This window comes from Alosa pseudoharengus, unplaced genomic scaffold (genome assembly GCF_046254945.1).
Source record: "Alosa pseudoharengus isolate Yale_2024_CS ecotype anadromous, Long Island Sound unplaced genomic scaffold, YU_APseudo_1.1 YU_APseudo_1.1_scf_5, whole genome shotgun sequence".
NCBI classification, from domain to species: domain Eukaryota; kingdom Metazoa; phylum Chordata; class Actinopteri; order Clupeiformes; family Clupeidae; genus Alosa; species Alosa pseudoharengus.
Window position 1 is genome coordinate 38,115,110 of NW_027468837.1, and position 26,729 is coordinate 38,141,838.

Consider the following 26,729-nt stretch of genomic DNA (forward strand, 5'->3'; position numbering starts at 1 on the left):
CCCTCACACACACACACACACACAGGTTTGTTGAGTTTCTGCTAGCTCAATTCTTATTTCCCAATATATGTGTAACATGTGGGTTTTGCCCAAAGTTTGTTGAAAAAATCACCAACCACTTAGTGTGTGTGTGTGTTTGGGGGGGGTGGGGGGTGGCTTGTGCTAATATTTAATGTAAAGGCTTGGATGTGTTTGCGTGGTCATTCTCTCTCACCAGTGATTATAGAAAATGCCTTCCTGTCCCACATGTGTTTGCTAGAGCTAGCCCAGCATTGCTAGCAGTTTAAAGAGCTCATTTGTACAGGGCATGTTAAAATGACATGCTCCCTCATTAGGACACTGTAGAAGTGTGTTTCTCCTGGCCCTGGATGAGAGCGCACAAAGCAGAGAAGTCTTATCAGTGTCATATGGACATGGAGGATTTAACAGTAAATTGTCTCTGTTGAAATGTAAGATGACGCGTGTGGTTGTGACGGCGCGTGTGGATGTGATGGAGACCACTCTAAGTGTCCTGCGTTACGTAAGTGGGTGGATGTGACGGCGCGTGTGGATGTGACGGAGACCACTCTAAGTGTCCTGCGTTACGTAAGTGGGTGGATGTGATGGAGACCACTCTAAGTGTCCTGCGTTACGTAAGTGGGTGGATGTGATGGCGCGTGTGGATGTGATGGAGACCACTCTAAGTGTCCTGCATTACGTTAGTGGGTGGATGTGACGGCGCGTGTGGATGTGACGGAGAACACTAAGTGTCCTGCGTTACGTTAGTGGGTGGTTGTGGGCATCGGTGCATGGGGCTAATGTTCATGAGCGTAATCACGTAATTGAGGAACTCCACTGTGGACAGATTGAGATTGAGATTGAGGCCTGTGGGCCCCTCTTCATCCATGAACCCGTGCGAAGAAACTCTGAGCAGCAGTCAACTAGAGAGAAAAAAAGCCATTTTTCATTTTGTTTAAGAAGTGCACATTTGTTTTTTGTTTTTTTTACAGCAATAATGTCAGATGTGATTTAGGCTTATGCAATGCAAAGCATGCAGAAATCAGTACAGTGAACTTCAGGTCAGCGGACCATGCAAGGCCACAGACGCATGGGAGAAGAGAGAGTGGGGGGGGGGAGAGAGAGAGAAGATTCTGCAGAATGTGAGGCTTTTTCGCAGATTTACCCTACACTGATCTCGTTCAAATTTATGACAACCAATTACCCATCCCCATCCTCACCCCATCTCATGCATCATCAACATAGCAGTTCGGCAGAGATGAGACAATTATTTGTTGAAACTCACGATTACACCTACATTTGTTCTCATTGTAGCAGATAAAAAACTTTTGAACTTATGGTGGTGATGTCATTGCTGTTGAGTGTTTAATTGGACAGAACTTTTAAAAAAGGGTGAAATAACTCCATATTTCATACTGAGTCTATCATTAGGCAAGCACTTCAATCACACTTCTGTTTAGACAATGAGTATTTGAAGTGTTTCTGATCTTTCATGATCTTCTCTTCTCTTCCTCAGTATACTGAATGATCTCCCTCACTTCATGGGATTCAAGAATGTTACTCTCAATAAACAAGTGTAATGTCACAATAAATGTGTTTTGAATCTTGAGCACACACACACACACACACATACACACACACACATAACAAAAGTGCACATCTGAGCATGGAAATGTATGCCATAGGGGTCATTCAAGATGAGTGTGTAAGTAAAAGTGTGTTTGAAAACAAGTAACCTGGAGACCAGATGAATCTTATAGCACGTTTAAGTATCACGTTCGAGTATATAGCACGTTTGAGTATATAGCACATTTGAGTAACCTGGAGACCAAATCTTATAGCACGTTCGAGTATATAGCACGTTCGAGTATATAGTACGTTTGAGTATATAGCACGTTTGAGTAACCAGGGGCCTCATGTACAAAGCTTGCGTACGCACAAAAATGCTGCGTACGCCACTTCCCACGCTCACGTCCGGATGTACGAAGACTGACTTGAACGTGAGAATGTGCGGTCCTCCACGCAAACTTCATGTCTGGCGTACGCACACTTCTAGTGGGGTTTTGTCCGTTGTCGACACTTAGTGGCGATGTATTGAAATTGCAAATAAGTATTGGTTCACGAGTCAGTCGCATTACACGCAAAAGCCATTATTTAAAATCAATCAACCAGTCTGTCGATATCAAATTATGTACATATCACTGACACCACAGGCGTATGGGAACAACCTATCCCCAGCATGCATCCACATAAGTGACGATATAAAAGCGTGCGCAAAATGTGGCAATAATCGATAGGTTGATGATGGCAGTTTTGGCCTTGTTAGAGGATGTTGCTAATGGTCGCATTAGAAGGGAACGGGTGTTTCTTGATTATCATGATTTTTTGGCCCATGATGATGACTGGCTTATCAGCCGATTCAGATTACCAAGAGCTATCCTCTTGGAACTCTGTGCTGAGTTGGGCCCGCTTTTGGAGAGAGAGACGGCGAGAAGCCACGCATTGCCAGTTCCAATACAAGTCCTGACCACCCTTGGTTTTCTGGCAACAGGAGTATTCCAGAGGGAACTGAGCGACCGGTCAGGAATGAGTCAATCGTCCCTGAGCCGCACCATGCCGGCTGTTTTGAACGGCATTATCCGCATGTCAGCCAGGTATATAGGGTTCCCATACGATGCAGTTGATCAGGCAAACATCAAAGCGCAATTTGCAGCGATTGCCGGTTTCCCCAATGTAATCGGAGCGATCGACTGCACACACATTGCTATAAAGGCGCCATCTGACGGGGAATTCGCTTACGTTAATAGAAAACATTTCCATTCTTTAAACGTGCAAATAATCTGTGATGCCCAAATGCGCCTTACGAATGTAGTGGCAAGGTGACCTGGGTCAACCCATGATTCATACATCCTGAGAAACAGCATGGTTGGGAATAGGTTGGAGGCTGGCAGGGTGCGTGATGGGTGGCTAATTGGTAAGCAATTTCAAACACTTAAAGGGAAATTATGAGGACATCTAGAAATTTTGGGTAGCCTATGATCTAATTGTTCCAAATGCTCATTAGGAGACAGCGGTTACGCTTTAAAGACGTGGCTGTTAACCCCCCTCACCAACCCACAGACTGACCGAGAGGAGAGATACAACACTCTCCATTCCCTCACTCGGTCAGTTGTGGAACGAGCTATTGGGCAGCTGAAAGGCCGGTGGCGCTGCCTTGACCGCAGCGGGGGGATACTGCTGTATCGGCCTGAGAAAGTGTGCCGCATTGTATTAGCTTGTGGAGTCCTGCATAATGTTGCGCACAGGCACGGCGTGCCACTGCGCGAGGTAGTGAACCCACCAGACGACATAGACCCAGGACCAATTAATGTGCAGCCCGACCAAGATGCCATTCGAACCCGACAGCAGTTAGTGGCCAGAATATAAAAAGGTAAACGGAGACAAATTCTTTTTTGACCAATTCTTTTAATGAGTTACTGATGTCAACGAGTGCGTCAGTAATCTGTTTGAGGTGGCTGTTGATGTCAGCAATGCCTCTAACGATTTCCCCCTGTGACTCCAACACAGCGAGTGGACCGCAGCAGCAGGGGGATGGGAACCACTAGAAGTAACACCGGAGACGCCTGGCTGGACAGGAGGGTCCGGCTCAGCCTGTGGAGTTGTTCGGTGTGGCGTGGAGTGGGTGCCACTGAATGCTGGGCTGTCTGAGAGAAAATAATATATATAATCATATTAAAATCACATTATGGGAAATAAGCCAAAGTGTTTCTTTTAAATGAAGGGGGTGTAAATCGACACAATGATCTTCAAACACAACATATTAACAATGTGTGCGTATGAGCGGCTGTTCATTACAACATACAGAGGGAAATACAGGCTAGGCCCTAGTAGGCTAGGGATGAGAAAGTTCTGCAAATGAATGAAAATTAGTTTACCTTCGTTGCGTTCCTGGGTCACGTCGGAATCTCCCTCAGCAGGCGGGACCACACCAAAGAGAACCGTATCCCCAACCACAGCTGCCACTCTCTGCTCAAATGGTACGAGCTCCCCCACCCCGGCTCCACCGCCCGTCTTACCCACGCTTTGTCGGTGGACTGCAACTTTTTTCTTTACATCCACCTTCACATCCGACCATTTCTTTTTTATGTCGGCAATGGTGCGGTTTTCCGACCCCACAACATTCACCGCCTCGGTCACACTCTCCCACTCCATTCTTTTTCTTTTGCTGCTTATTCCAGCGGACAGAGAACCAAATAAAATGTTTTTTCTGGCCTCTACCTCCGACAGCAACACCTCAATCTCGCACTCAGTGAAATTACGCTTTTTTCTTGCTTTCTCCATTTTCCCGTCTTTCGCCAGTAGAGAGCACTACTGCAGGCCTATTTATACTAATTAGCATATTAAAATTGCGGTAATTGAGGGTGGAGACAGGGTGGAGTTTTGGGCTCGTGCATGTGCGCTCTATTTCAAGATGATTGCGATGTACAAAGAGAATGTGCGTGAAATCTTGCTTACGCATGGTTTGATACATCAGGATTTTTTGGTGCGTACTCTACTTTTCAGGTTTGCACGTACGCAATGTTTTAGTATGAAATCCACGCAAGTCTTTGTACATGAGGCCCCTGGAGACCAGAGGAATCTTATAGCACGTTTGAGTACGTTTTGAGTAGCCTGGAATCTTATAGCACGTTTGAGTATATAGCACGTTTGAGTAACCTGGAGAACAGTCAAATCTTATAGCACGTTTGAGTATATAGCACGTTTGAGTAACCTGAAGACCAGACGAATCTTATAGCACGTTTGAATAACCTGGAGACCAGAGGAATCTTATAGCACGTTTGAGTACGTTTTGAGTAGCCTGGAATCTTATAGCACGTTTGAGTAACCTGGAGATCAGACGAATCTTATAGTACATTTGAGTATATAGCACGTTTAAGTAATTATATATAAGTATATATACTCTTTTGATCCAGTGAGGTAAATTTGGTCTGTACATTTCCCAATTTATCCAATCAATTAATCACACTCAGCACACAGTGAGGTGAAGCACACACTAATCCCAGCACAGTGAGCTGCCTGCAACAACAGCGGCGCTCGGGGAGCAGTGAGGGTTTAGGTGCCTTGCTCAAGGGCACTTCAGCCGTACCTACTGGTCGGGGTTCGAACCGGCAACCCTCCGGTTACAAGTCCGAAGTGCTAACCAGTAGGCCACGGCTGCCCTTTAAAACCTGCCCAGGTTTGAGTAACCTAGAGACCAGACAAATCTTATAGCACGCTTGAGTTGGCTCAGGCCGATCTGTCTGGCAACACTCCCACTCAAGCCCATTTTCAGATCACCAAAAACCCAGGAACCAATCACAACTGCTTATCTGGCATGGGGCGGGCTTTATACAATGACAGACAGAGGAGAATGCTTGGCACCACTTTGTACACAACCAATGGCAAATGACACAGACATGCATTTCCTTGAAATTGAGCAAGACAAGACTTTAGTGTGTGGCTGCTGAACGTCTGAAAGAATTCAGTAAGAGTTTAATGTACCAGTTTAAGTCTAATTTCACTGCTGGCTGTGCCCCTTCACTCGCAGATCAAAAGTGATCTGCGAGTGCCCCAGGCCAATATCTAAACAAATCTTGAAATAAAGGTTTTAAAGGGGTTCTTCTCAACAATTGCATGGTCCCACGAGATGGCGGTCAGGATTCCCCATGCGTGCATACAGTATGTGGGATGAGTTTTGCATAGTGCAGTGCACCAACGGTCTCCTCCCAGACTCATCCTGCAGTGACCCCCCCAGAAATTCCCTTCAGTCAAATTTCCTTTTGGTAACACCAAGAAATCTACCCTGACTATAGCTAAAGACTGTGTCTACTCATCATAGTTTTTCCCAAGGATTGCAGGATTCTGGAAACAAGCAATAAAGGAGGTTGTCAATCTTGTATATTTGAACAACCAATCACACGGTAGATGGCATTATATTGGAATGCACTTTCATTTGAAAGGCAACAGAGATAATACGGCTGCTAACAACTTTAGGAAAAAGATGAACGAGGTTTAGCTCCATTTTGTTTCAGGTCAATTTGCAGCAGTGTCTTCGTTTAGCTTTGCCCTGTCATAATCTTGACATTTGTAATGTTGCAAAATCAGATGATCAGATTGCTTTCAGCATAATTTGGATCAATCCTCACCAGATGGTTCACTTACACCCAGAATGGCGTCTCATCTCCTTGAGCAGAGTGAACAGCACGTACTGGTACTCTGCTGAAAGCTGCTTCATCTACTGAGATGCACAACAAGAAGGGTTACGATGGTTTAGCATCTACAATGTTAAAGAGTAATGGTCATATAACTATGGACATAATTTCATACATTTTTTACATATGGAATATCTCTTCTATACTATGCAACCATAGAAAGTTGCATATTGTGGCAGCAGATATTAAGTTTTTAAGTATAAATCCATATTCAAGTTCAGATATTGAGAGCTTAGTAGCTTTTCATGAGCAATTGTGACATGTGTTACTTTACGCTCTCAGCCTGTCAGCAGAGGCACTTGGTGCCAGTCATCCTGCACCGTTAATACTTTAATAAGATTATCAATCCATATCAAATTCACAAAATCTGCTCCTAAAAAGATAGCTCTTTGTGGGCACTTTACCATATCCAATTGAGCAAACACAGATTAGGCGAGGAATGCTCTGCTTATTGCACTGGTCACTAAAGGATTACTGTTAGTCAGTGGCAACTTTCCAGATGACTCTATTGAACTCTGTTACAGTGCTATGATTTCTGAGTTTGACAATCTTTGACCACTGCACGGCGCTTAGGATGGCTATTCCTTTTTTTTCTTTTTTTTAACTTGCAAGTGGGTGCTTCCTAGTGACAGAATACTTCATATATGCTAATGCTCTCTCTTTCTCTCTCGCTCATTCTTTCTCTCCTCTTTTCATCTTTTTCTCTGTTCCTGTCCCCTTCTCTCGTCTCTCTGTTCATGCTCTACCCCCTATCTCGCTCTACCCCCCCGCCCCCCCACCTTTGCCCCCTCCTCTCCGTCCCTGATTGCCCACAGTTTTGGTGGGAGCGGCAGAGTAATTTCTGGAGCAGTGTTTCTCTTTTCTTGCTGCAGGGGCCCCGTGCACACTGCTGTGAGCCTGTCATCTGCTGTGGGCCTGGAAGTCACCGTCGGCCCCGCGCACAGTGGCCGTGCCAGCGGGAATGAGGCCAGCCTATTCTCCGCACCATGACAGCCAGAGAATGGAGCTTGTGACCCAGAACACTAAACTATATATAATACGACAAAGGGGCAGGCCTAGGCATCTGGAACAGGGGGAAAACAAATTTACCCGCTATCGCACCACCCTGTCTCTCCCTCTCTTCATCTCTCTCTCTCTCCATCTCTCTCTCTCCATCTCTCTCCCTCTCTCTCCATCTCTCTCTCCCTCTCTCTCTCTGCATTTTGACTTTTCTTTTTTTACCCCCTGAAACTCAAGCATATTTTCTGCTCTCCTCTGATGTCCAGGAGAAAATCATTCCCATTGAAACTGGTCAGTGAATCCAGATTTCTCATTGCAGTTTGGGGATGGGGGGGGGGCACTTCCCCTTTGCTCTCCCAACAACATGAATAGCTGTAGTAAATTGAGTGAGACAAAGGTTCTCTAGTGATGGTCTGATAGGACAATGTTGAACACACTGGGCTCGCTGTGTGAAGCCAATGCTCTGATCACTTTTGCACTGCACACCGCACACTACACAGGACTTGAGTCCTACACACACACCATAACTGCACAGGACTTGAGTCCTACACTCGCACCAAAGCTGCACAGGAGTTGAGTCCTACATACGCACCAAAGCTGCACAGGACTTGAGTCCCAAAGCTGCACAGGACTTGAGTCCTACACACGCACCAAAGCTGAATGACTGCAGTGCAACAGGCTTTACTGTCTTTACCTCTTTCTGCCATAAGCGGAGTTAACATCAGGAATGTAAAATGAAATCTGTTCCTCTACTAAATCCCTCTTGCGCTTGGCAGACAACGCAACCCCCCCCACCCCCGCTTCTCCCTGGTATCTTCAGTGTCCCCCTAACTTTCCTTCCCAGCTGCTTCGTATCAATACACTGGCTCGAGCCCGTCAGGGGCGACGGGTTATCTCTCCAATTTCTCTCCCAGCTGAAAGTGATTAGGTCATCGGCTTGTCCTTTTGTGCGGAGTGGAGCCGGGATGACAAGTGAATAGGGCAGCCCCGGCTCTAGCCCCGGCCCCAGCTCCAGCTCGCTACAAGGTTATGCGAGGCGGCGGCGTTGATATCACTGGTTCGCCTTTCAAGCCATCTGTCAGCTTTCATCCCAGTCAGTGTGGGCCTTGCGTGTCTGTCTCCCTTTCTCCCAGACCCCCCCCCCCCGTCCGCCTATACATGACCAGGACAGTCTCTCACGTGCCCCAACCACCAGACCCCACTCGCTAACAACCCCACCCTTCCCCTGTGCAGTATGTGTATATAATGATATTATGAAAGAATACATGCCCCCAGAATCCCCCAAAGGGAGACAAATGACTCAAAGCAACCTGACTTGGTAGGCTGGACACATAAACACAGGATTTCGTGGAATCCCTGAAAGGTTTCAGGAATTGGGGATGTATGTTTAAAGCCTCACTTAACGAGCAAGGGGGCATGGCACGCACAAAACAGTCAAGCTGCCCCGACATAAGTGTAACCACAGTGCATCCAACCAAATGGAGCCCTGCTTTGGCGTAAGTGTGTTGTTGCCATTCCATTGAAGAGCAGAATTTCTTGATTGAGTTTTTGGATACAATCCTTCTTGCAGCTGCAGTACCACTTGGTGACAGTCCAAACAACTGTTTTTCTGTCTGCAAACTCTCAACCAGAACCACAACAAAAAAAAAGGAAATGTTGTGATTCAAGAGTCTGAGTTCTTCACGAGTGCTACAACCTTAAGTATTTCACATGACAAAAATATGAATGTCAATATACTGATGTCTTTTGACAGGAGATCATGCAAATGTCTTTTTTACAGATTGTAGTCTCAAAAACAACAAAAAAATAATAAGGTTTGGCTTCTCCATTTCAAAAGAGTAGAATTCATGGATCTGTATGACTGTACTGTATGTTGCTTGTTGTACTGTGGACACTTACACCAAATGTGTTGAAAATAACACAACTTGTGTTGTTTTGTAACACATCTCTATGTCCAGATAGGGACAACACAGTTTGTGGTGTTTTAAACACATTTGTTTTAAGGGTGTGTGTGTGTACACGCAGAGGAAAACCCAATATGCACACGTCTACTTCCATAATGTGTGAGATGCACATACGCACACACACACACACACACAGAGAGAAAGCTCTTTACAAAGAGTTGGAATGTTTTCCCCCAATTAAGCGCCGCAGTGCCCTCCTGCAGCAGCAGCAGCACAGGACAAAAGTACCACAGAGGACGCTTTTCCACGGGAACAGCCTCACAAACACACACACACACAGACACACAAACACACACAGACACACACAAACACACACACACACACGTACCACAGAGGACGCTTTTCCTCGGGAACAGCCTCACAAACACACACACACACACACACACACGTACCACAGAGGACGCTTTTCCACGGGAACAGCCTCACAAACACACACACACAGACACACGTACCACAGAGGACGCTTTTCCCTGGAAACAGCCTCACAAACACACACACACAGACACACAAACACACACAGACACACACACACACACACACACACACACACACACGTACCACAGAGGACGCTTTTCCCTGGGAACAGCCTCACAAACACACACACACACACAAACACACACAGACACACACACACACGTACCACAGAGGACGCTTTTCCTCGGGAACAGCCTCACTTATCAAACCCCCACTTTTCCTCTCACAGGAACCACCTCATTCCCCATCGCCCCGGCCGTGCTCCATACTGGCCTTTCAACTCTGCACCTCCCAGTCCTCCCCCAGCTCTGCCAACCACCTCCCTCAGGCTAAGGAGGATCACTCTCGCTCTACAACAGGAAATAGAAAAAATACGTCTCGTAACAGGCAAAGAAATATACCTTGGATTTCAGTTCCACAGTATCAGCACAGAGATTTGGGACGCTGCTTCATGTAAAATCATCTAGTGTTTTTTTTTTATGTGGGTGACTATTTTTTGCCCCCTACATGCCACATGGACTGGTGTGGGAAAAAATGTGCCCTGTTGTGCCCAAGCAGCAAGAATCAGCGGAGAATCCTGAAACTGCTCCCTAGACATAACGGTCCGAGTTCAAACCCCCTTGGAATGTACTTCAGTGGCCACTATGATGAGCTCGGCATGTTCTCAGACATGTCTTTTGGAGCACGCACTAATACATAAGAAAATATAGATAAGCATAATATGCTTATCTATATGTTGCTGCTCCTGTCCTTTGACAAGATCATCATTTTATTCAAATCTACAACATTAGCATCATGCAACCTAAGTGGGACGTTTCAACGCCATGTTACAGGAATGACACTTTAGACTTCATGCATGAATGAAACATGTGAGAAATTGCAAGGTATCGCTTCTGCACTGTACAACCATGCTGTCAGCTCATAACATCATCAGGTCATGTCACTCTGTCACTGCTAAAAGCCCCAAAATGCATCTGTCTTCCCTGAAACGAGCCGTCGGACTGAAACCACAGAGTGTTCCCTAATTTGCTCCATCCGGGAGCGCAGTATTCATTCAAACTTTCTTGGGTCTTATCAGGGGCCATCAAAGGGGCGGTGAAGTTTACACGGACGCAGGGGTCACTGAGAGCATCGCTGCTGCAAGCCACTGGATCCATGCGCATGCTCCAAGGTCCACAGCGAAGACCATGAATGAGGCGTCACAAAAGAAAAACCTTTTGTTTGACTGGTCATCCAGTATTAATTCTGAGGTGAAGATTCCATAATCTTATAATCTAGGGGAGAGAGCCGAGTCCTACTTCCCAGTGACCCCTGTAAAGTAAAGTGCATAGTTTATGGAGAGTTCTGGGAAGAAGGGGATTGTAAAGGGGGCAGTGGGGGTCATTTGGAAAGGTCTCCTGGATGCAAAGGACCACAGAAGTCATGTTGCTTTTACAGCATACACTGGGGCTTTACTCAAAAGCAACAGCACAGCGCTTAACACACACACACACACACACACACACACACAGTTCAACAGTAGAACAAAGTAGAAGTACCTTTATGCTAATAAAGAAGTAAAACAAAAACAGGTCAGCCAAGAACAAGATTAAAGGCTGTCAGCCATCATGGTGTTCAACTTATAATTGATTATTACATCAAAAATACATAGGCACTTGCAAAACTACATTCGGATATGCTGAACCAAAGGAATGATATCACTGATTTCACATAGAAAGGCAAATTAAAATCAACTTTATTTATTTTTCAGTTTTTGTAAATGCGCCGAACATGGCCAAATGCTTCACCGGGTGTCTTCCTCTGGTCCTCTGCATAGGCTAGTTAAACATGACATGATCACCACTTCCAGGACATGTATTCCGTGTAGATACAACGTACTTGGCGTCAGTTAGGGAAATCAGCTCTGATTTCACTAAGATCCTATGCAAGCAATCTCATCCGTTTAAAAAGTGTGCACGGTAGAACGTGTGCGTTGCATTAACGATTTTGCGCACAGAAACGCACCCTTGACTCTCTACGTGAGTGCGCGCGCGTCTGTGGGAGAGATTTGGACCCCTGTATTTTAATTGTTCAGTCATTGAATCACAAGAGTTTGGGAAAAGGGAAGTCATTATGGGCTGGGAAATCAGCAATTACATAAGTCTCTCTAAGGACGCAGTAGCACATCTCCAGAGTACGTAATCTAGGAGTCACCAAGGAGCGCGCCGAATCATTGGAAGTGTTTCTAGGTCAGAGGAGAAATAGTGGTGGCATATAATCGCAGTTATCCTATTGCTGAACGTGTACAGCCTCACCAGGGGTTATATTTTGATTGTTTTCAGGAACCGTTCAACTGATCCAGTCACTAAGTTACGACTACAAAGCCATCAAATACACAAAATGTCAACCATACATTCGCTTGTTTGGATCATGCAAACGAGATAAGCGATTGGCTGGATGGCAAGTGGCCAAACAGTATGTGCTGTAGAATAGTATGTTGTAGTATGCAACAGGAGTGGCTTTATTAGGCTAAGTAAGAGGCGTGTTTGGCAGAGTAATGTACCTTCCACTGCCTTCACTAGTAATCCCGCCCAGGCTCTTCAGCTAAGTGATCTGTGTGAGTAAGGGAAGCCCACCACAGTTGTCCGTACATCGACCACCTTTTTACAGTATGCATGTTCGCCAAGGGATCCGCGGGCACTTTCCGACCAAGCGCATGTTATCACCACGGAACTCACATCAGAAAAGTAGAAGGTAGACGCTTTGGATGAGGGAGGCACTCTCGACAGTTGGAATCCAGCGGCGGAGAGCCCGAGTGACCGTAGCACGCCAGAGACGGAGAGTGTATTCGGGCGTGCTGCTTTCTGTCTAACCGTGGACAATCATGCATGTGCTCTTCTGGGGTTTAGGATTTCTTACAGTTCTCCCTGACTTGTTGATTGTGGATGCATCAACAACAGGGAGACATTTGTTGAGCTCAAGAAAAGGTAAGATATTTTATTGAAGGTGTATATAGATATGTTAGTCTTGAATTATTTGTGGCGATTTTTATGCTTCAATTCACTGCCGGTTACACGGTAACCGGGTGCTGAGAATGAATGACTTTCTCCAGGATCAGCAGAGCACATGATCAGCAACTGAGTTTAAGAGTAAGCATTCTGAATGACAGCGATTATACATTTGGCTTCTTAATTCACGTGGTCTAATTTAACGACAACCTGTTTTTATAATTTGACAACCTGTACAGTTAGTTACCATAATAACACCATGCATGTGCATTTTCCTCTAGTAGGTATGCCGCCGGTAGACTACTTTAAACTGTTATGGATAGTCAGTTATAGTCTACTCAGGTTACCTTATTCAAGTCTTCCTTGCAATAATGGTGTAATAACAATTCCCACCTTCAGCAAACGCACTCGGTGCATACGAGATTTTTACTCCAACAAGAGTGGATGAAGCTGGTGACAGACTACCTACAAGTATACACTTCAAACGGAAAAAGCGGAGTATTGATTCAGCAGCGGATAACAGTGTTGATCAGTGGGCCTCACCGACCATCCATTATCGAATTTCTGCTTTTGGACAGAATTATGAACTCAACCTCACACTTGAGTCGGGATTTATTGCGCCACTTTACACTGTCACGATACTCGGACTACCAAACAGTGGTAACCTAACGGAATTCTCACAAGAGGGGGAGGAGGAGGAGACAGACTATCAGCACTGCTTCTACCGAGGACATGTGAATGCAGACCCGGAGCACACCGCAGTTATCAGCCTCTGCTCCGGTTTGGTGAGTTTGGATACGGCTATCTCCAAATTGATAGCCTATCATGAAGCTAATGAACGTAAAGGCACAGGGAGTTCTGCAGCACGTAGACCTTCCAGTTGGGCGCAGACAGTGATGTAATATTGTTGGAACATTTTCTACCTACCAGAAAATCATATTGTTATTACTCGAATGCGTCAATAATTATAACAATGTTATTATAGCAAAGCCTGGTACCTTTTAATCATCATTGTTTTAATGAAACCTAGTAGGTCACTTTGTATGTCTTTTCCTTTATGGGGTTCATTGCAACACATTTTTTTTTTTGTTGCTGTTTTTTTGTCATCAGAAGATCTGTATGCACAACTTTTTAAAAGAAACGTACTGATTCATTTTGGAAGGACACTCATTTAGCGCGGTACGACGTCTCTTACGCACACAGTGCCTCAGCGTCGGGCGTGTTGACGTCATTAATGTCCAATTTTGGCAGGCACAATGTAATCTAGTAAATCCATACGCAATGAGGAAGTTAGAACAAACAAAATTAAATAGTGGCGTAGGCTGCTTTTTAAATGTCAATTATTTATCATGACTGATTGTCCACAAATGACGTGTCTATGTTATATGGTACAGAGCATATCACTTGCTCAATATGATTATTGAGATATTTCAAGATACCATATTTCCTGCCTTATGTGCACTGGCTTTGGATTTTTTTGGGCTCTTTGGATTTTCAGTGACTACAGAGTAATGACGGAATTTGAAAGATGGAAACATTACAGAGAATGCCTATTGGGTTTAATTCGGTGTTTGTTGTCTATTTGTTTCATGTTTTAGATGTTGCAACAATAATAAGCGCATATCACTCACCTTTTACCGCAAAAATGGTAGGAATAGCAGTAGTCCAGACCAGATCCGATTCCAGTGTATAAGAATTCAGCCTGGTTATGTCGCTATAGTTAACGGTTTGTCAGATGGACAGTCCTGTTGCGCAGCATGAGCTTGTTTACCTGCTGAAAGTTGGGGTGGGTTGGTCTTCGGGAGGGCGGTACGTATTTCCATATTTGAAGAATTTCCATCAGGAAGTAGTTTGGCAACTATGAAGATAATGCATTCCAATTCGTGTTTGTGTTCTTACAGCAGTTTCTCAATGCTAAAATCCATATTACTAACACACTGTTTCATGCGGTGAACAGTTAAGCATTATCCCCAAATTATGTCTGAATTACCATTCCTCCTCCTGTGAGTTATCAGCAATATATATTTAAAAATAATGTGTAGATACTAGACTCTAGTAACTAGTGTTTGTTCAATAGATTGTAAAGATTTATTTCAAACAGCCTCAGTGAGACACACTAAAATCATTAGAAAGGTTAATGCAAACAATTTTCTGATAACAATCAGTAGTCTGAAATGTATTTTCTTTTTTTCGTCAGAGGCACAGCCAGTTTTAGTAGTGTATACAAGCCCACACACAACCTTTTCTCCTCCAGTGACAAATGTTATTAACTCTACCTTTTAGATCTAGCCCTGACTTCAAAGCTACATCTGTGAACTGAAATAGTATCCTTTCCTGCATGTTTTTCTCCCAAGCTTGGCACTTTCAGGTCACCAGAAGGGGAGTATTTTGTGGAGCCCCTTCATAGCTACAATGGTGTACATTATGAAGAAGAACACAACAAACCTCATATTGTTTATAGAAAGGATACCCCCAAGAAGGCTGGGAGGGAGGAGGAAGCATGTGAGACTTCAGGTAAAGCAAAAACTCACTTCAGTAATGACTGTAATTTACCTGCCTTTACTTGGATAATACCCTGCAGACACAATATAGATACTCTCTGTTCAAACTCAAGTTCAGTCTGTTCAATTGTCATTGAACCATTACATAACTTTAACCAGATTTAAATGTAACCAAACCCAACTGCTAGGTTTAACCTAACCTTAACCATACATTATTGTTAACAGGGTAGCAACAGAAAGTAAATAAGAGACCATCTGAAGAGTTCAAATGCAAAACCCTCTAAATCCGCCTGACCACTTTTCTTTTAATGAGCATTCTTGATCAGGCTTTTGATAGGTTTTTGACTACATATCAATCAGATCTATCTTCAATCTTTGACTACATATCAATCAAATTCAGATCAGGAAGAGAGTGGTACTGTATTTGATGAGTTTTGAAGCTAAATTATTTGATTAATGTATACTATGTGTGGAGAGCATTCACTCACAATCGTTATCTCATTTTTTATGGTGGTGGCATTTAGAGGCTTTTGCATCTGAACTCTTCATCTATATAAAGGTATAACACTCAAACAAACAATGTATAAACGAGAGCCACTGGTCTGCTTCAAATCAGTTCGGTGGGTGTGTTTCATTTGCTGCTGAACCATACCATGACCATAAAACCCTGAACATGGCATTGCTGCCTTATGCCATTCAGCAACAAGACTCTGAACCTGATGATATACGAGGCAACCTTTTGAGCAGTTTTGCTGAGCAATGTTCCTGATTATTGAGATTCTGGCACATTGCCATTGCTATTGGGTAACAATCTTTTTCTGGAGAGCTTTAATCACCAGTAGGCACATTTTCATAATCATCAAATCAGAACACATGGAACTAGTTCTGTGGTTGCCCAGCAACATTGATCCAAACGTTGGCCCATGTATCATCAATCCAAGATGCATCTGGCCCAGATGTGCTGGACGAGGCTCAAATCAGGGCCATTTACAGTATGACTCAAAGCCAGCTGGTTTGTGGGCAAGGTCACTCACACCGACCAGGCATAAGGCTGTCTAGTCTCTCCTCTAGGTTATGTGTCTGTCTTGTGTGCTCCTCCAGGTTATGCATCTGTCCTATGTGCGAGGCTTCTCGGTGAGGTGGTCCACCGAGCGCCTCAGTAGATGAGTGTCAGGGCAGAGGAGAGGAGGAACTCAAGTGCTGTTGCACAGGAAAGAAGCGTTTTGAAATGCTGCCTGATATCACTGATCTCAGTTCATTACTGCAGAATGCTGTTGACTCTGGACTTCCTTTTGCTTAGATGGGGAAGCCTGATAGGAATGCCATGAAGATATGCTGCAAACGGCATTATAGTGGCATGGTGCCTATTGCAAACATTTGGAGAGTTTTTCCTATGAAAATAAATGTGGATAATGTGTGTGTGTGTGTGTGTGTGTGTTTGTGTGTGTGTGTGTGTGTGTATGTGTGTGAGTGTGGGTGTGCATGTGTGTGTGCATATGTTTGGGTGTGTGTGTGTGTAAGAGAGAGAGAGAGAGCAGGATAGCGTGTGTTTGTGTGTGTGTGTGTGTGCGCGCAAGACAGCCATACACATCAAAGTGTATTCATAGGCCTCAATGGTGCCTTTGTGTAGTTTGATATCCCTCTGATATTATGATAGGTAGAAGAAATATTTAGTCTCAACAAATACACTGGATAAGAAAGTTATTCAAGACGGGGAGACTTCTTCTGAATGACCTTTTGTACCTCCATATTATAGCAGGACAGTAACTTGCATTGTTATTGCAATCATGTGATTGTATTCCTTTTTAAAAAACAATTTTGCATTGCAATTGGTGGATGAAGAGAGCTTTTGTAATTCAGGAAAATTAAAGTGTTCTTTTATGTAAGTCCCCACTATTAGACAGAAACCAGACCAGTATGCACTTGAAGTAGTTGCAGTCATTTCAGAGATATGGAGGTATTGCTTCATTTTTGGATAGTAGCAGTGTCAAGCTAATTTGATCCTTGACTCCCCAAACACCACCACCCCCCCCCCCCATGCCACCCCCCCATGCCACCCCCCACATGCCACCCCCAGAGCTGGTACGTTTTTACAGTCCCTGTAGGAACTGAACCTCCTAACCAGCAACTTCCTTGAGCTTACTAAAGGAAACATGGAAAAGAAGAAAACACATAGCAGATTGAAGGCCAGTTGCAAGGTCCTTCAGCTGACAAAGCAGAAAGGAAAATTACTTTTTAGGAAAAAGTGTGAATAAGCCAATTAATGTGCTGAGAGTTCCTGTCAAGTTCACTGTGATTTGTCTGTGTTATGATTGCAGCTTTATGTTATGTTTTATGGTCAAGGTTATGGTTGTGGTAGCTGTTAAACCAGATTGAGGTCACTCCCAATGGAGCGTTCTGTGCCTGTCTCGAGTCCTCATCTTGCTGCCTGTCTTCCAGGACACAAAAAGAGACACAGGCGACACAAAGACCAGGCGAAGAAGAGGCCTCCCACCGGCATGCAGGCTGACCTGGAGAGCCTGAGCACTGGACTCTTCGGCGATGCCTTCCCTCTGAGCGAAAACAAGCATGCGGCTAATGACAGCAGTGACTCAGGACCTCACAGGAGATCAAAGCGCTTCCTCTCCTATCCGCGCTTTGTAGAAGTCATGGTGGTGGCAGACAGCAAGATGGTGGAACACCACGGCAGCAACCTCCAGCACTATATTCTCACCCTTATGTCCATTGTACGTTTTGGCCAGTTGACCACAAGCTCTTTTGATGGCCCTTTGATATTTAATTATTTGTCAACATTGTGGTGGGTGGGAGTAGTGTGTGGGGGGGTGGACGGTAGAGGCCAGGAATTTAAACCCCTCAGGACTGTGGGCAGCATGAGGTGGACCAGTATGACAGTCTTGATGAATGGGAAAGAATAACAGCAGGTATATTACATGTGTGGCATGCTCAAAGTATTTGTGCCTTTGCGTGCAGGGGGGCAAACCTGACCTATATTTTAATCCTGGCTGCATTCAGGACAGGATCAAGTACCGCAGCCAATATCTCAACAACAAGGAGTAGCCCTTCTACTCCATTCCTGCTCAATTAAACTGTTTTAAACTGTCTGTAGCAGAACATTAATGCTCATGTAAGGGGGGAAAATGCATCAGTTTTGCAATTAGGCAGTAATGTTTGTATATGTCACACCATATGATAATCTGTCTAAATCTTTTCAACAGGTATCTTCCATATATAAGGATCCTAGCATTGGAAATCTGATTAATATCGTCATTGTGAAGTTAGTTATCATAAACAATGAGCTGGTAAGACTCCACTATTCACTAGTAATTCAGTATTAACACCTGTGTTGGTGTGGGAAATTATACATTCATATGTAGCTTGTGCCTGTGAAAAATGTGTTGGTGTTGTGTCTTTAGGACGGGCCCGTGGTGTCTTTCAATGCACAAACCACTTTAAAAAACTTCTGCATATGGCAGCAGGGTCAAAATCACCCTGACGACAACCACCCCTCGCATCATGACACAGCAATCCTCATTACTAGGTAGGCCACCTCCTTGTCCTTCACCAAGCTGGAGATATGAGACGCGCACGTCTACGAGTTCATTTGTTGATTTTAGGGACTTGCTGTAGCTGTCTGCACCGTTAGTGTGCATCTGTATTTTTCACAATGATGTCATTTCCCTTTCAGGCAAGACATCTGTCGTGCACGTGACAAATGTGATACCTTAGGTATGTTGGTTTTGTCAGAGCTTTCCAGAAAAGTCTTTTTGGCATCATACAAAAATGATGTTTTTACTGATGGGAATGTTTATGATGATGACGATGATGATGATGGTGGTGGTGGTGGTGGTTTTTCAGGTCTTGCAGAGCTGGGCACTGTTTGTGACCCATACAGAAGCTGCAGCATTAGTGAGGATAATGGACTTAGCACCGCTTTCACCATCGCCCATGAACTAGGCCATGTGTAAGTATTCACAGCCCAGGCTCCATCAAATCACCTTACACTACACTGAACTCTTGACACTCTCTCTCTCCTTACACATTTTTTCACATTTGTCTGCCTTCAAATGTTCTCAGTAATTTGATTCCCCTCACACCGCCATTCCCTCTATTTTAACTCTCTCCCACACAATGGTGTTCATTGTTTATCTCTCTCTCTCTCTCTCTCTCTCTCTCTCTCTCTTACATTAGACATTGTTATCTGTTGTAAACAACACTTCTTCAAACAGCATAGTGTGTATAGACCCTACTAGACAAGAGCTCACAATGGGTACAGACTTCAGTAAAGCTTTAATGGAAAACGACGTAGTCTGCTGGATAAGAATATCTCCAAAATCTTTTCATCTTAGTCTGCTTCATTCTCCACTGTGTCCTAGTCCCCCCACACTCTAATGTGAGAGGCCACAGTCAGCCAGCCATATTAGGCTGTCAGAGTTAACTGGCTGAACTCGAAGCTGAGGTAAACTTCCCTAGTGGAATGCTACGAGCGCTCACACACACTCGCCTCATCATGCCTGCAAGTCCAAATACACGGGCAGATTTGTCAGAAGGGGAAGGAGAGCGAGAAAAAAAGAAGCAGAAAAGCCGCCCACAACATCACACCCACAACGGCTGAGAGTGTTAATGCCTTGTACAGTAGTGGGTCAGCTGGCGTCTGTGCTTTTAAATGAATGCCCCTCTCTCTCTCTTTTTTTTTGTCTTCCACACCACCATGCACAAAGTGGGGGGTTTTGAATTCCGTGCCTATCGGCGTCAGGAGGTGACATCACTGCGAGCGGGTGATTAGCTTGTTGAGTAGCTCACACTGTGGGACTGTGCTGTACTACACTGTACTCAGTGCTGCAGGCTCCCTCTGCAAACAGTCTGCTGCCCCGCAGCCATGGTCAGTCTCACTTAGCACTGTCATGTGCCTTACTCCTCTCAAGGACCAAAGGCTGATCCCCCCCCCCCCCCCCCCCCCGTTTCTCTAACTCAGTAACGTTAATCACAGAAATGTAGGTCCCTTAACCATTAACTGATCTAAGCAGCTTTTTTGTGGCCTTGTCTGTGGGTTCACTGTGTAGTGTGTTTGTAACAGGTTCAACATGCCCCACGACGACAGTAACAAGTGCAAGGAGGATGGAGTGAAGAACCAGCAGCACGTGATGGCGCCCACGCTCAACTACTACACTAACCCCTGGATGTGGTCCAAGTGCAGCCGCAAATTCATCACCGAGTTCCTCGAGTATGGACCGCTTCTCCGCCTCTCTCACAGGAAAAAAACATTGTAGCCTACGTACAATACAGCATCTGTAACAGTAATCAGTCCTAGTGTGTTGATCTGGTCAGGTAGCCTTCCAGGTTATTAGGTTACGTTACGGTCTGTTAGATTGCACAGAGTATTCCATGTAATGTGTGTTTTTGTCTGTGTTGTTTTCTTTTCTCAAAGCTGTTGTCTTATTGTTTCATACCAGCACAGGGTATGGAGAGTGCCTACTGGACGAGCCAATATCTCGGCCATACAGCCTGTCTCAGCAGCTGCCTGGGCGGATATACAATGTCAATAAACAATGTGAATTGATATTTGGGCCAGGAACACAGGTGTGCCCATATATGGTAAGAGAAAGCTGCCGCGTGGAGGCATCAACCTGACGTGTTTTCATGTTGCTCCGTCCAAAACAGCCGAGCCCCCCCAAATAGCACTTAAGCCTTAAGTTGCATATTACTCATGGCTCTGCCCACGGCAGAAAAACAAAAGACTACAGGGCATTGGAGCGGGTGATGTCTGTTTTAGCAAGTCGAGCCGCACTTACATAAGGCTCTTAGCCGCTCGCGCCCCTTGTAGGGTTCCTCAGAGTTCCCCTCAGTTCCCTCTGGCAGCCTCGGATGCTTTTGGAGTTCAAGGCGCTTGCTTGAAGGCGCACCCCGTGAGTTATGGCTGGGTATACATAGCGGAGATGTTTTGCTGGGATGGGAGGAGGCCCGAGGAGTGCGGAGGGGCTAGCCAACAGTGTGTTGTGTGGATGGAGTGCGGAGGGGCTAGCCAACAGTGTGTTGTGTGGATGGAGTGCGGAGGGGCTAGCCAACAGTGTGTTGTGTGGATGGAGTGCGGAGGGGCTAGCCAACAGTGTGTTGTGTGGATGGAGTGCGGAGGGGCTAGCCAACAGTGTGTTGTGTGGATGGAGTGCGGAGGGGCTAGCTAACAGTGTGTTGTGTGGATGTTGTCCAGACCCAGTGCCGCAGGCTTTGGTGCACCAGCCCGGAGGGAGCGCAGCGCGGCTGCCGCACCCACCACATGCCCTGGGCAGACGGGACCGACTGCTCCCCTGGCAAGGCAAGTGTGGAGACCAAGAAGAATTTTGCAAAACACTTACATGCACACAAACAAACATAGTCTTGTGATATTATTTTGTATTAGTTTTTTTTTGCTTGTACAAAAGCAGGGTGCAAACTTGATGTTATCTCACCACCTCCACAGCCTGACAAATAATCTGTCCATTTTTTAAGTAGTAAATTAAGCAGTACATTTAAGCAGTAAATTAACGTATCTTACATAATATATTCAATGTGAAGACAGCGACATTAAAAGTGTAGTAAATAATCAGTAGCTTAGAGCATACCCATGTGCTGAAAGTGCTATAAAAGGCAGCCCCACCTACTCCTTATTTCTCCAATAAGTAGAAAGTTTTAGGACAAGATTTATTGCTGCAAGCGCTGGATTGCTTAGAGTGCTGATAAGGCTGTGGGAAGTGGCTTCACGCGGCTTCCCGTGTTTGGTAAAACAGATGTTTTAATTAACCACTTTTCCAACCTCCACTTCCTCTGTGTTTACCTGACATGAAAGCTTGTTGAAGTGAAGTGGGCTTTTGGGGATCCCACTGAACACATGCGGGAGTGCCCGTGTGTGTTTACACCTTGTATTTCTGCACAAAAGCCCACACCAGTCCTCACAGAACATCAGGAAGGCTGTTAAATGTGGACGCTGGGTCGTTAAAGAAAGCCAGCCCTCCTCCTTAACAAGAAGCACATCTCATCCCACAAACCAGATCTTGTTTTATTTCCTTTGGAAAAGGCACATATTTGTTCATTCGTGGATGCTTGTGTTTTCTTTGCTTCCTCAAATCCCTGCACCAGCACCTACTCAACAAAACATCTCACAGCTTTAAGGTGCTGCACTTTGTTTGAGTGTCTAATTGTTTGTCTCAATTGTCCTTTTGTTCCCTGCAGCACTGCAAGCATGGCCTGTGCATCGCCAAAGAGCACGACGCCACGCCAGTGGACGGCGCCTGGGGTGCGTGGAGCCCGTTCGGAACGTGCTCTCGGTCCTGCGGCGGTGGGATCAAGATCGCCTTGCGGGAGTGCAACCGACCCGTGTAAGTGGCGCCTTTGTAGTCCGGCAACATCAACTGGACTGTGGTTGGGGCGATGAGCTCTCAGTGTACCTTGACAAACACAAGATCAAACCCTTCCTCCACGCAGGCATACGAGCCATCACTGACCACCACCTCCACCCCCTTAAAAATCCCCCTTTGAACATCCTTTAGGGCAGCTGGAGCATAAGATAGTAGTGATATCACTGTGAGCCTTTAGACTGGGCAAACCTCGGCCTTGTTGAAAGTCATAAGACAGACGAGGAGTGTTTGCTGCAGACCTTGCGGCACAGAGGGAGAAGAGACAGGGCAGCCTGAAAGCTCTCGGACTGGAGGAAGTGCTGGTGTTGATTGACGGCTGTTGGTTCTGGTTGTTTTCTCCCTGCAGGCCGAGGAGTGGGGGGAAGTACTGCGTGGGGCGGCGGATGAAGTTCCGCTCCTGCAGCTCAGAGCCCTGCTCCAAGGTGAAGAAGGACTTCCGCGAGGAGCAGTGCGCCACGTTCGATGGCAGGCACTTCAACATCAACCTTCTACCTCCAAACGTTCGCTGGGTGCCAAAATACAGTGGAAGTAAGACAACTCTTGCGTAGTTATACATGCCTCACACTGACAACACCAAGACCCAAAGTTCCAAGTTCTCCCATAGACAGACCCAACAGATCAGCAATTCCTAATGAATATCCTGAATTTTCCGACATCCATTTTATTAAATGGTTAATGAACCATACTCATCGTCATTTAATGACTTATCATTAAAATGTTTACAGTGGTGGTAAATAAAAAGGATGCAGATGAAATGAGATGAAGGGAACCTAATTAAGCCCAGCTGGCTCGTAAAGAACCATATTGTCTATGTCTCTGTGATATGGGTTATTTACAGTTATAATCACTTAATGTATCTTCCACTCTTTGAACTTGAGCAAGCAGCTAAATATTTCCTTTGAGTGCGGGAAAACGCTGGCTACAACTGCGTTAGTAATATATTGTATACACCGTTCTTTCATGATGTTTAGTTCTTTTTCTAGAGGGAGGCCGCATACATGTATTTTCGCTCTTAAATCTGTGGATGTCCACCAGCAAGTGGGAATTGGTGATAAGGAAGATGAGACAGAGTGGGAACATGTGTTTCCCCCATGGGAAATATTATCAGCTAGAAAACACGTTACATCTGTTAGGAAACCACTAATTCATGGACCTATATGGTCACGTACAGTATGTTAGCATAGCCCATATTGCACAGTATTCAGGCAGGCTAGACTCTGGCAGGCTCATGGCAGTTAGTGTTGTAGACACCATCGGTTTGCTTGACGGAATATCTTGGTAGATAATCCCGACTATGTGTCCTGCTCAGACTTTTTTTCTTCCGTCTCTTTCGTCTAGTCCTCATGAAGGATCGGTGTAAGCTGTTCTGCCGGGTGGCTGGGAGCACGGCCTACTATCAGCTCAGGGACCGGGTCATTGACGGTACCCCATGCGGGCCGGACACCAACGACATCTGCGTACAGGGCCTCTGCAGAGTAAGTAGCCGTGTCCGAGCACTTCCTCTTGTCAGAGCTCTGAAGGAACCATTGCTTTGATTCAGTTTTTTTTTCTCTCTCTCCTTCCTCTCTTCACGTTCTCAAATATTTGTACATTCTAAAGTCGGAAGGTTCACCTTACACACCGCCGTTCGCAGGTCAATGTAGGGTCCCCTCTTACCTTGAGAGTACTTCACACTTCAAGGCAGCAGGAAGCGAAAAATGTCACACCACCGAAGGAAATGTCTAAAAAATGCTTTGGTAGCCTCTGGCCATATGCTGTCTGGTAGTCCACTTAAAATATCACTCTGTGTAAGTGTGTGTGTGGTGTTTCTCTCTCTAGTGTGTGCATGTGTATGTGTGTGTGTGCACACGTGTGTCTCTGTACATGCCTGCACCTCAGTGTCGCCGGTCTGACTTCTATAAGCACATAAAGTTACGCTGTTTTTACTCCTTCACACAAACACGCCAATCCCAGCTGTAACAATGTTATTTCCACCGAGCCGCCCGCTAAGCACTTCAGTCTCTCAGTGGATGTGTGGAGAGAGAGAGAGAGAGATGAGTCCCACGGCAGGATCGTTCTCCACCACCGTACCGTACTGCATGGCACCACAGGGTCTTTCGCTCAGAAAACATACTTTCCATACTCACTTTTACATGTTTACTCACAGGTTTTCCATTGGAGATAAGTGAATAGTAAGCTGGAGAGAGAGAGATAGAGAGAGAGAGAGAGAGAGGTTTGTGTTTTGATGTGGTGGTCCCTTACTGTTCTGCTCTGTCTTTCCGCTCGACAGCAAGCCGGGTGTGACCACGTGCTCAACTCCAAGGCAAGGAGGGACAAGTGTGGTGTGTGTGGAGGGGACAACTCCTCGTGCAAGCCCATGCAGGGCACGTTCAACACCGTGCATTACGGTGAGCGTCCTGCCCTGGAGACATGTCACAATGAGAGTGAGAGACCGCCACCGTGAGGGATGCAGTCCGTAGGTCTAACTAGTGTGCGTTCTTTATTTGTGGTTTCATCTCAGGATACAACGTGGTCGTTCGAATACCCAGCGGTGCTACAAACATTGACGTCCGACAACACAGCTACTCAGGGAAACCAGAGGATGACAACTACCTCGGTAAGACCACATCAAACGCCCCCTTCACCTCAACACATAAGGCACTCACTCCGTGTTAGCGCCCTTGACCCTGCAGTCAGCCTAACTGCATCTGAGGTGCTTTGTGCCTTCGGTGGGGTGAGGTGGAGAATATCGGGTTTAAGTCCTGATCTTTGGGAATCAGGGTCTAACCCTGCAGGACTAATGGGCCGTACTTCCTGCCTGAGGGGGCTCAAACAGGGGCCATTTTGTATTGCAGTCACGTTTTCCCAGAGCGCTGTTTACATTTCGAGGTGCTAATGGTGTGAGCAGCGGCCGTGGTGGCGTGAGGGAAGAGGGACGTGTGGGGTCAAAGGCCACAACACAGAGAAAACAAGTGGGCCTTTAATTTGGAGAACTTCTGCATTTGCTCCTGAACGACGATAGGCCGGCTGTTGGACTTGCTGTGGCACTGCCTCAACCACACGGAGAGAGAGAGAGAGAGAGAGAGAGAGAGAGAGAGAGAGAGAGAGGGAGAGAGAGAGAGAGAGAGAGAGGGAGAGAGAGAGTAGGTGAGAGTGGTGAATGGCCCCTAAGAGAGAGAGAAGGAGCAATAGAGAAGGAGGGAGGGAGGAAGAGAGGGAGGAAGAGAGAGTGTGGATGGGGGTTGATGTAGTGGTGAATGGCCCCTGTTGAAGTGTGAAGTTCACCCTCCATGCATGTTAACATGCTAGGCGATCCAGAGCACAGCCTCAGAGTACCCCACCCCATCCTGGACGAGATCAGTGTGTCCTCTGTGTGAGCCACCTCCATAGAGCCAGGCAGCCTCAGGAGAGAGAGCTGTGTGTGTATGTGTGTGTTTGAGTGTGTGCGCACATGCATGTCCGGATGGGTAAGTGAGTTGATATGTGTGTGTGTGTGTGTGTGTGTGTGTGTGTCTGAATGTGAGGGCATGCATGCATGGATGGGTGTATATTTGTATCTGTGTGTAAGAGAGAGAGAGAGAGAGAGAGAGAGAGAGAGAGAGTCTGGATGGGTGGGTGGTTGTGTGTGTCTGTCTATGTGGATGGGTGGGTGGATGTCAGTGTGTGTGTGTGTGTGTCTCAATGAGAGTGCATGCGTGCATGGAGGGTTGAGGGATTGTGTAAGTGTGTGTGTGTGTGTGTGTGTGTGTGTGTGTGTGTGTGTGTGTGTGTGTGTGTGTGTGTGTGTGTGTGTGTGTGTGTGTGTGTGTGTGTGTGGAGGGCTCCAGGGGAAATGGCTGGGTAAGGGGGTCATGTGGGGAAAGGGCTGGGCTCTTAAGCCACATTACTGTGACGTGTGAAATGGCGGAGAAAGTAACTCAGGAAATGAGCTACATAATCGCATTAGTGTGAATTTGTGCAGTAGACTGGCTCTTGCACAGGAAGACTCAAGACTCTTCAAGGAATGCTGCATTTCTTTACCCCAATTAAGTTTATCTTCCCCACTTTACCGGCAGACCTTACTGTACATGAAAATGCATGAAAGTGTTTCATCGACCAGAACATTTCATACAAACCAAAAATTGTCCAAACTCCTGACAGGCCCATGGTCCAAGAGACACGGCTTTGTGTCGTATGAGATGAGGAGATA

The 26,729-nt window shown here is 45.7% G+C and overlaps 1 protein-coding gene and 1 long non-coding RNA gene across 3 annotated transcripts in view; one reads left to right on the plus strand and one right to left on the minus strand.

The window, feature by feature from the left end:
• LOC143103717 (uncharacterized) overlaps positions 1-14,393 on the minus strand; it is a 41,178-nt gene extending 26,785 nt beyond the window's left edge. For both annotated transcript variants that reach the window (XR_012982940.1, XR_012982939.1), the window contains exon 1: positions 14,304-14,393. This is a non-coding gene — a long non-coding RNA (uncharacterized LOC143103717). The remainder of the gene's footprint in view (positions 1-14,303) is intronic.
• adamts9 (ADAM metallopeptidase with thrombospondin type 1 motif, 9) overlaps positions 12,389-26,729 on the plus strand; it is a 52,869-nt gene continuing 38,528 nt past the window's right edge. Inside the window, exons 1-16 of the mRNA XM_076267508.1 lie at positions 12,389-12,651; positions 13,072-13,457; positions 15,027-15,186; positions 17,613-17,899; positions 18,389-18,472; positions 18,587-18,711; positions 18,859-18,899; positions 19,029-19,134; positions 20,248-20,394; positions 20,624-20,765; positions 21,379-21,483; positions 22,377-22,522; positions 22,908-23,089; positions 23,900-24,036; positions 24,831-24,948; positions 25,062-25,157. Coding sequence (XP_076123623.1) covers positions 12,549-12,651; positions 13,072-13,457; positions 15,027-15,186; positions 17,613-17,899; positions 18,389-18,472; positions 18,587-18,711; positions 18,859-18,899; positions 19,029-19,134; positions 20,248-20,394; positions 20,624-20,765; positions 21,379-21,483; positions 22,377-22,522; positions 22,908-23,089; positions 23,900-24,036; positions 24,831-24,948; positions 25,062-25,157 — 2,365 coding nt within the window. The 5' untranslated portion in view covers positions 12,389-12,548. The remainder of the gene's footprint in view (positions 12,652-13,071; positions 13,458-15,026; positions 15,187-17,612; positions 17,900-18,388; positions 18,473-18,586; positions 18,712-18,858; positions 18,900-19,028; positions 19,135-20,247; positions 20,395-20,623; positions 20,766-21,378; positions 21,484-22,376; positions 22,523-22,907; positions 23,090-23,899; positions 24,037-24,830; positions 24,949-25,061; positions 25,158-26,729) is intronic.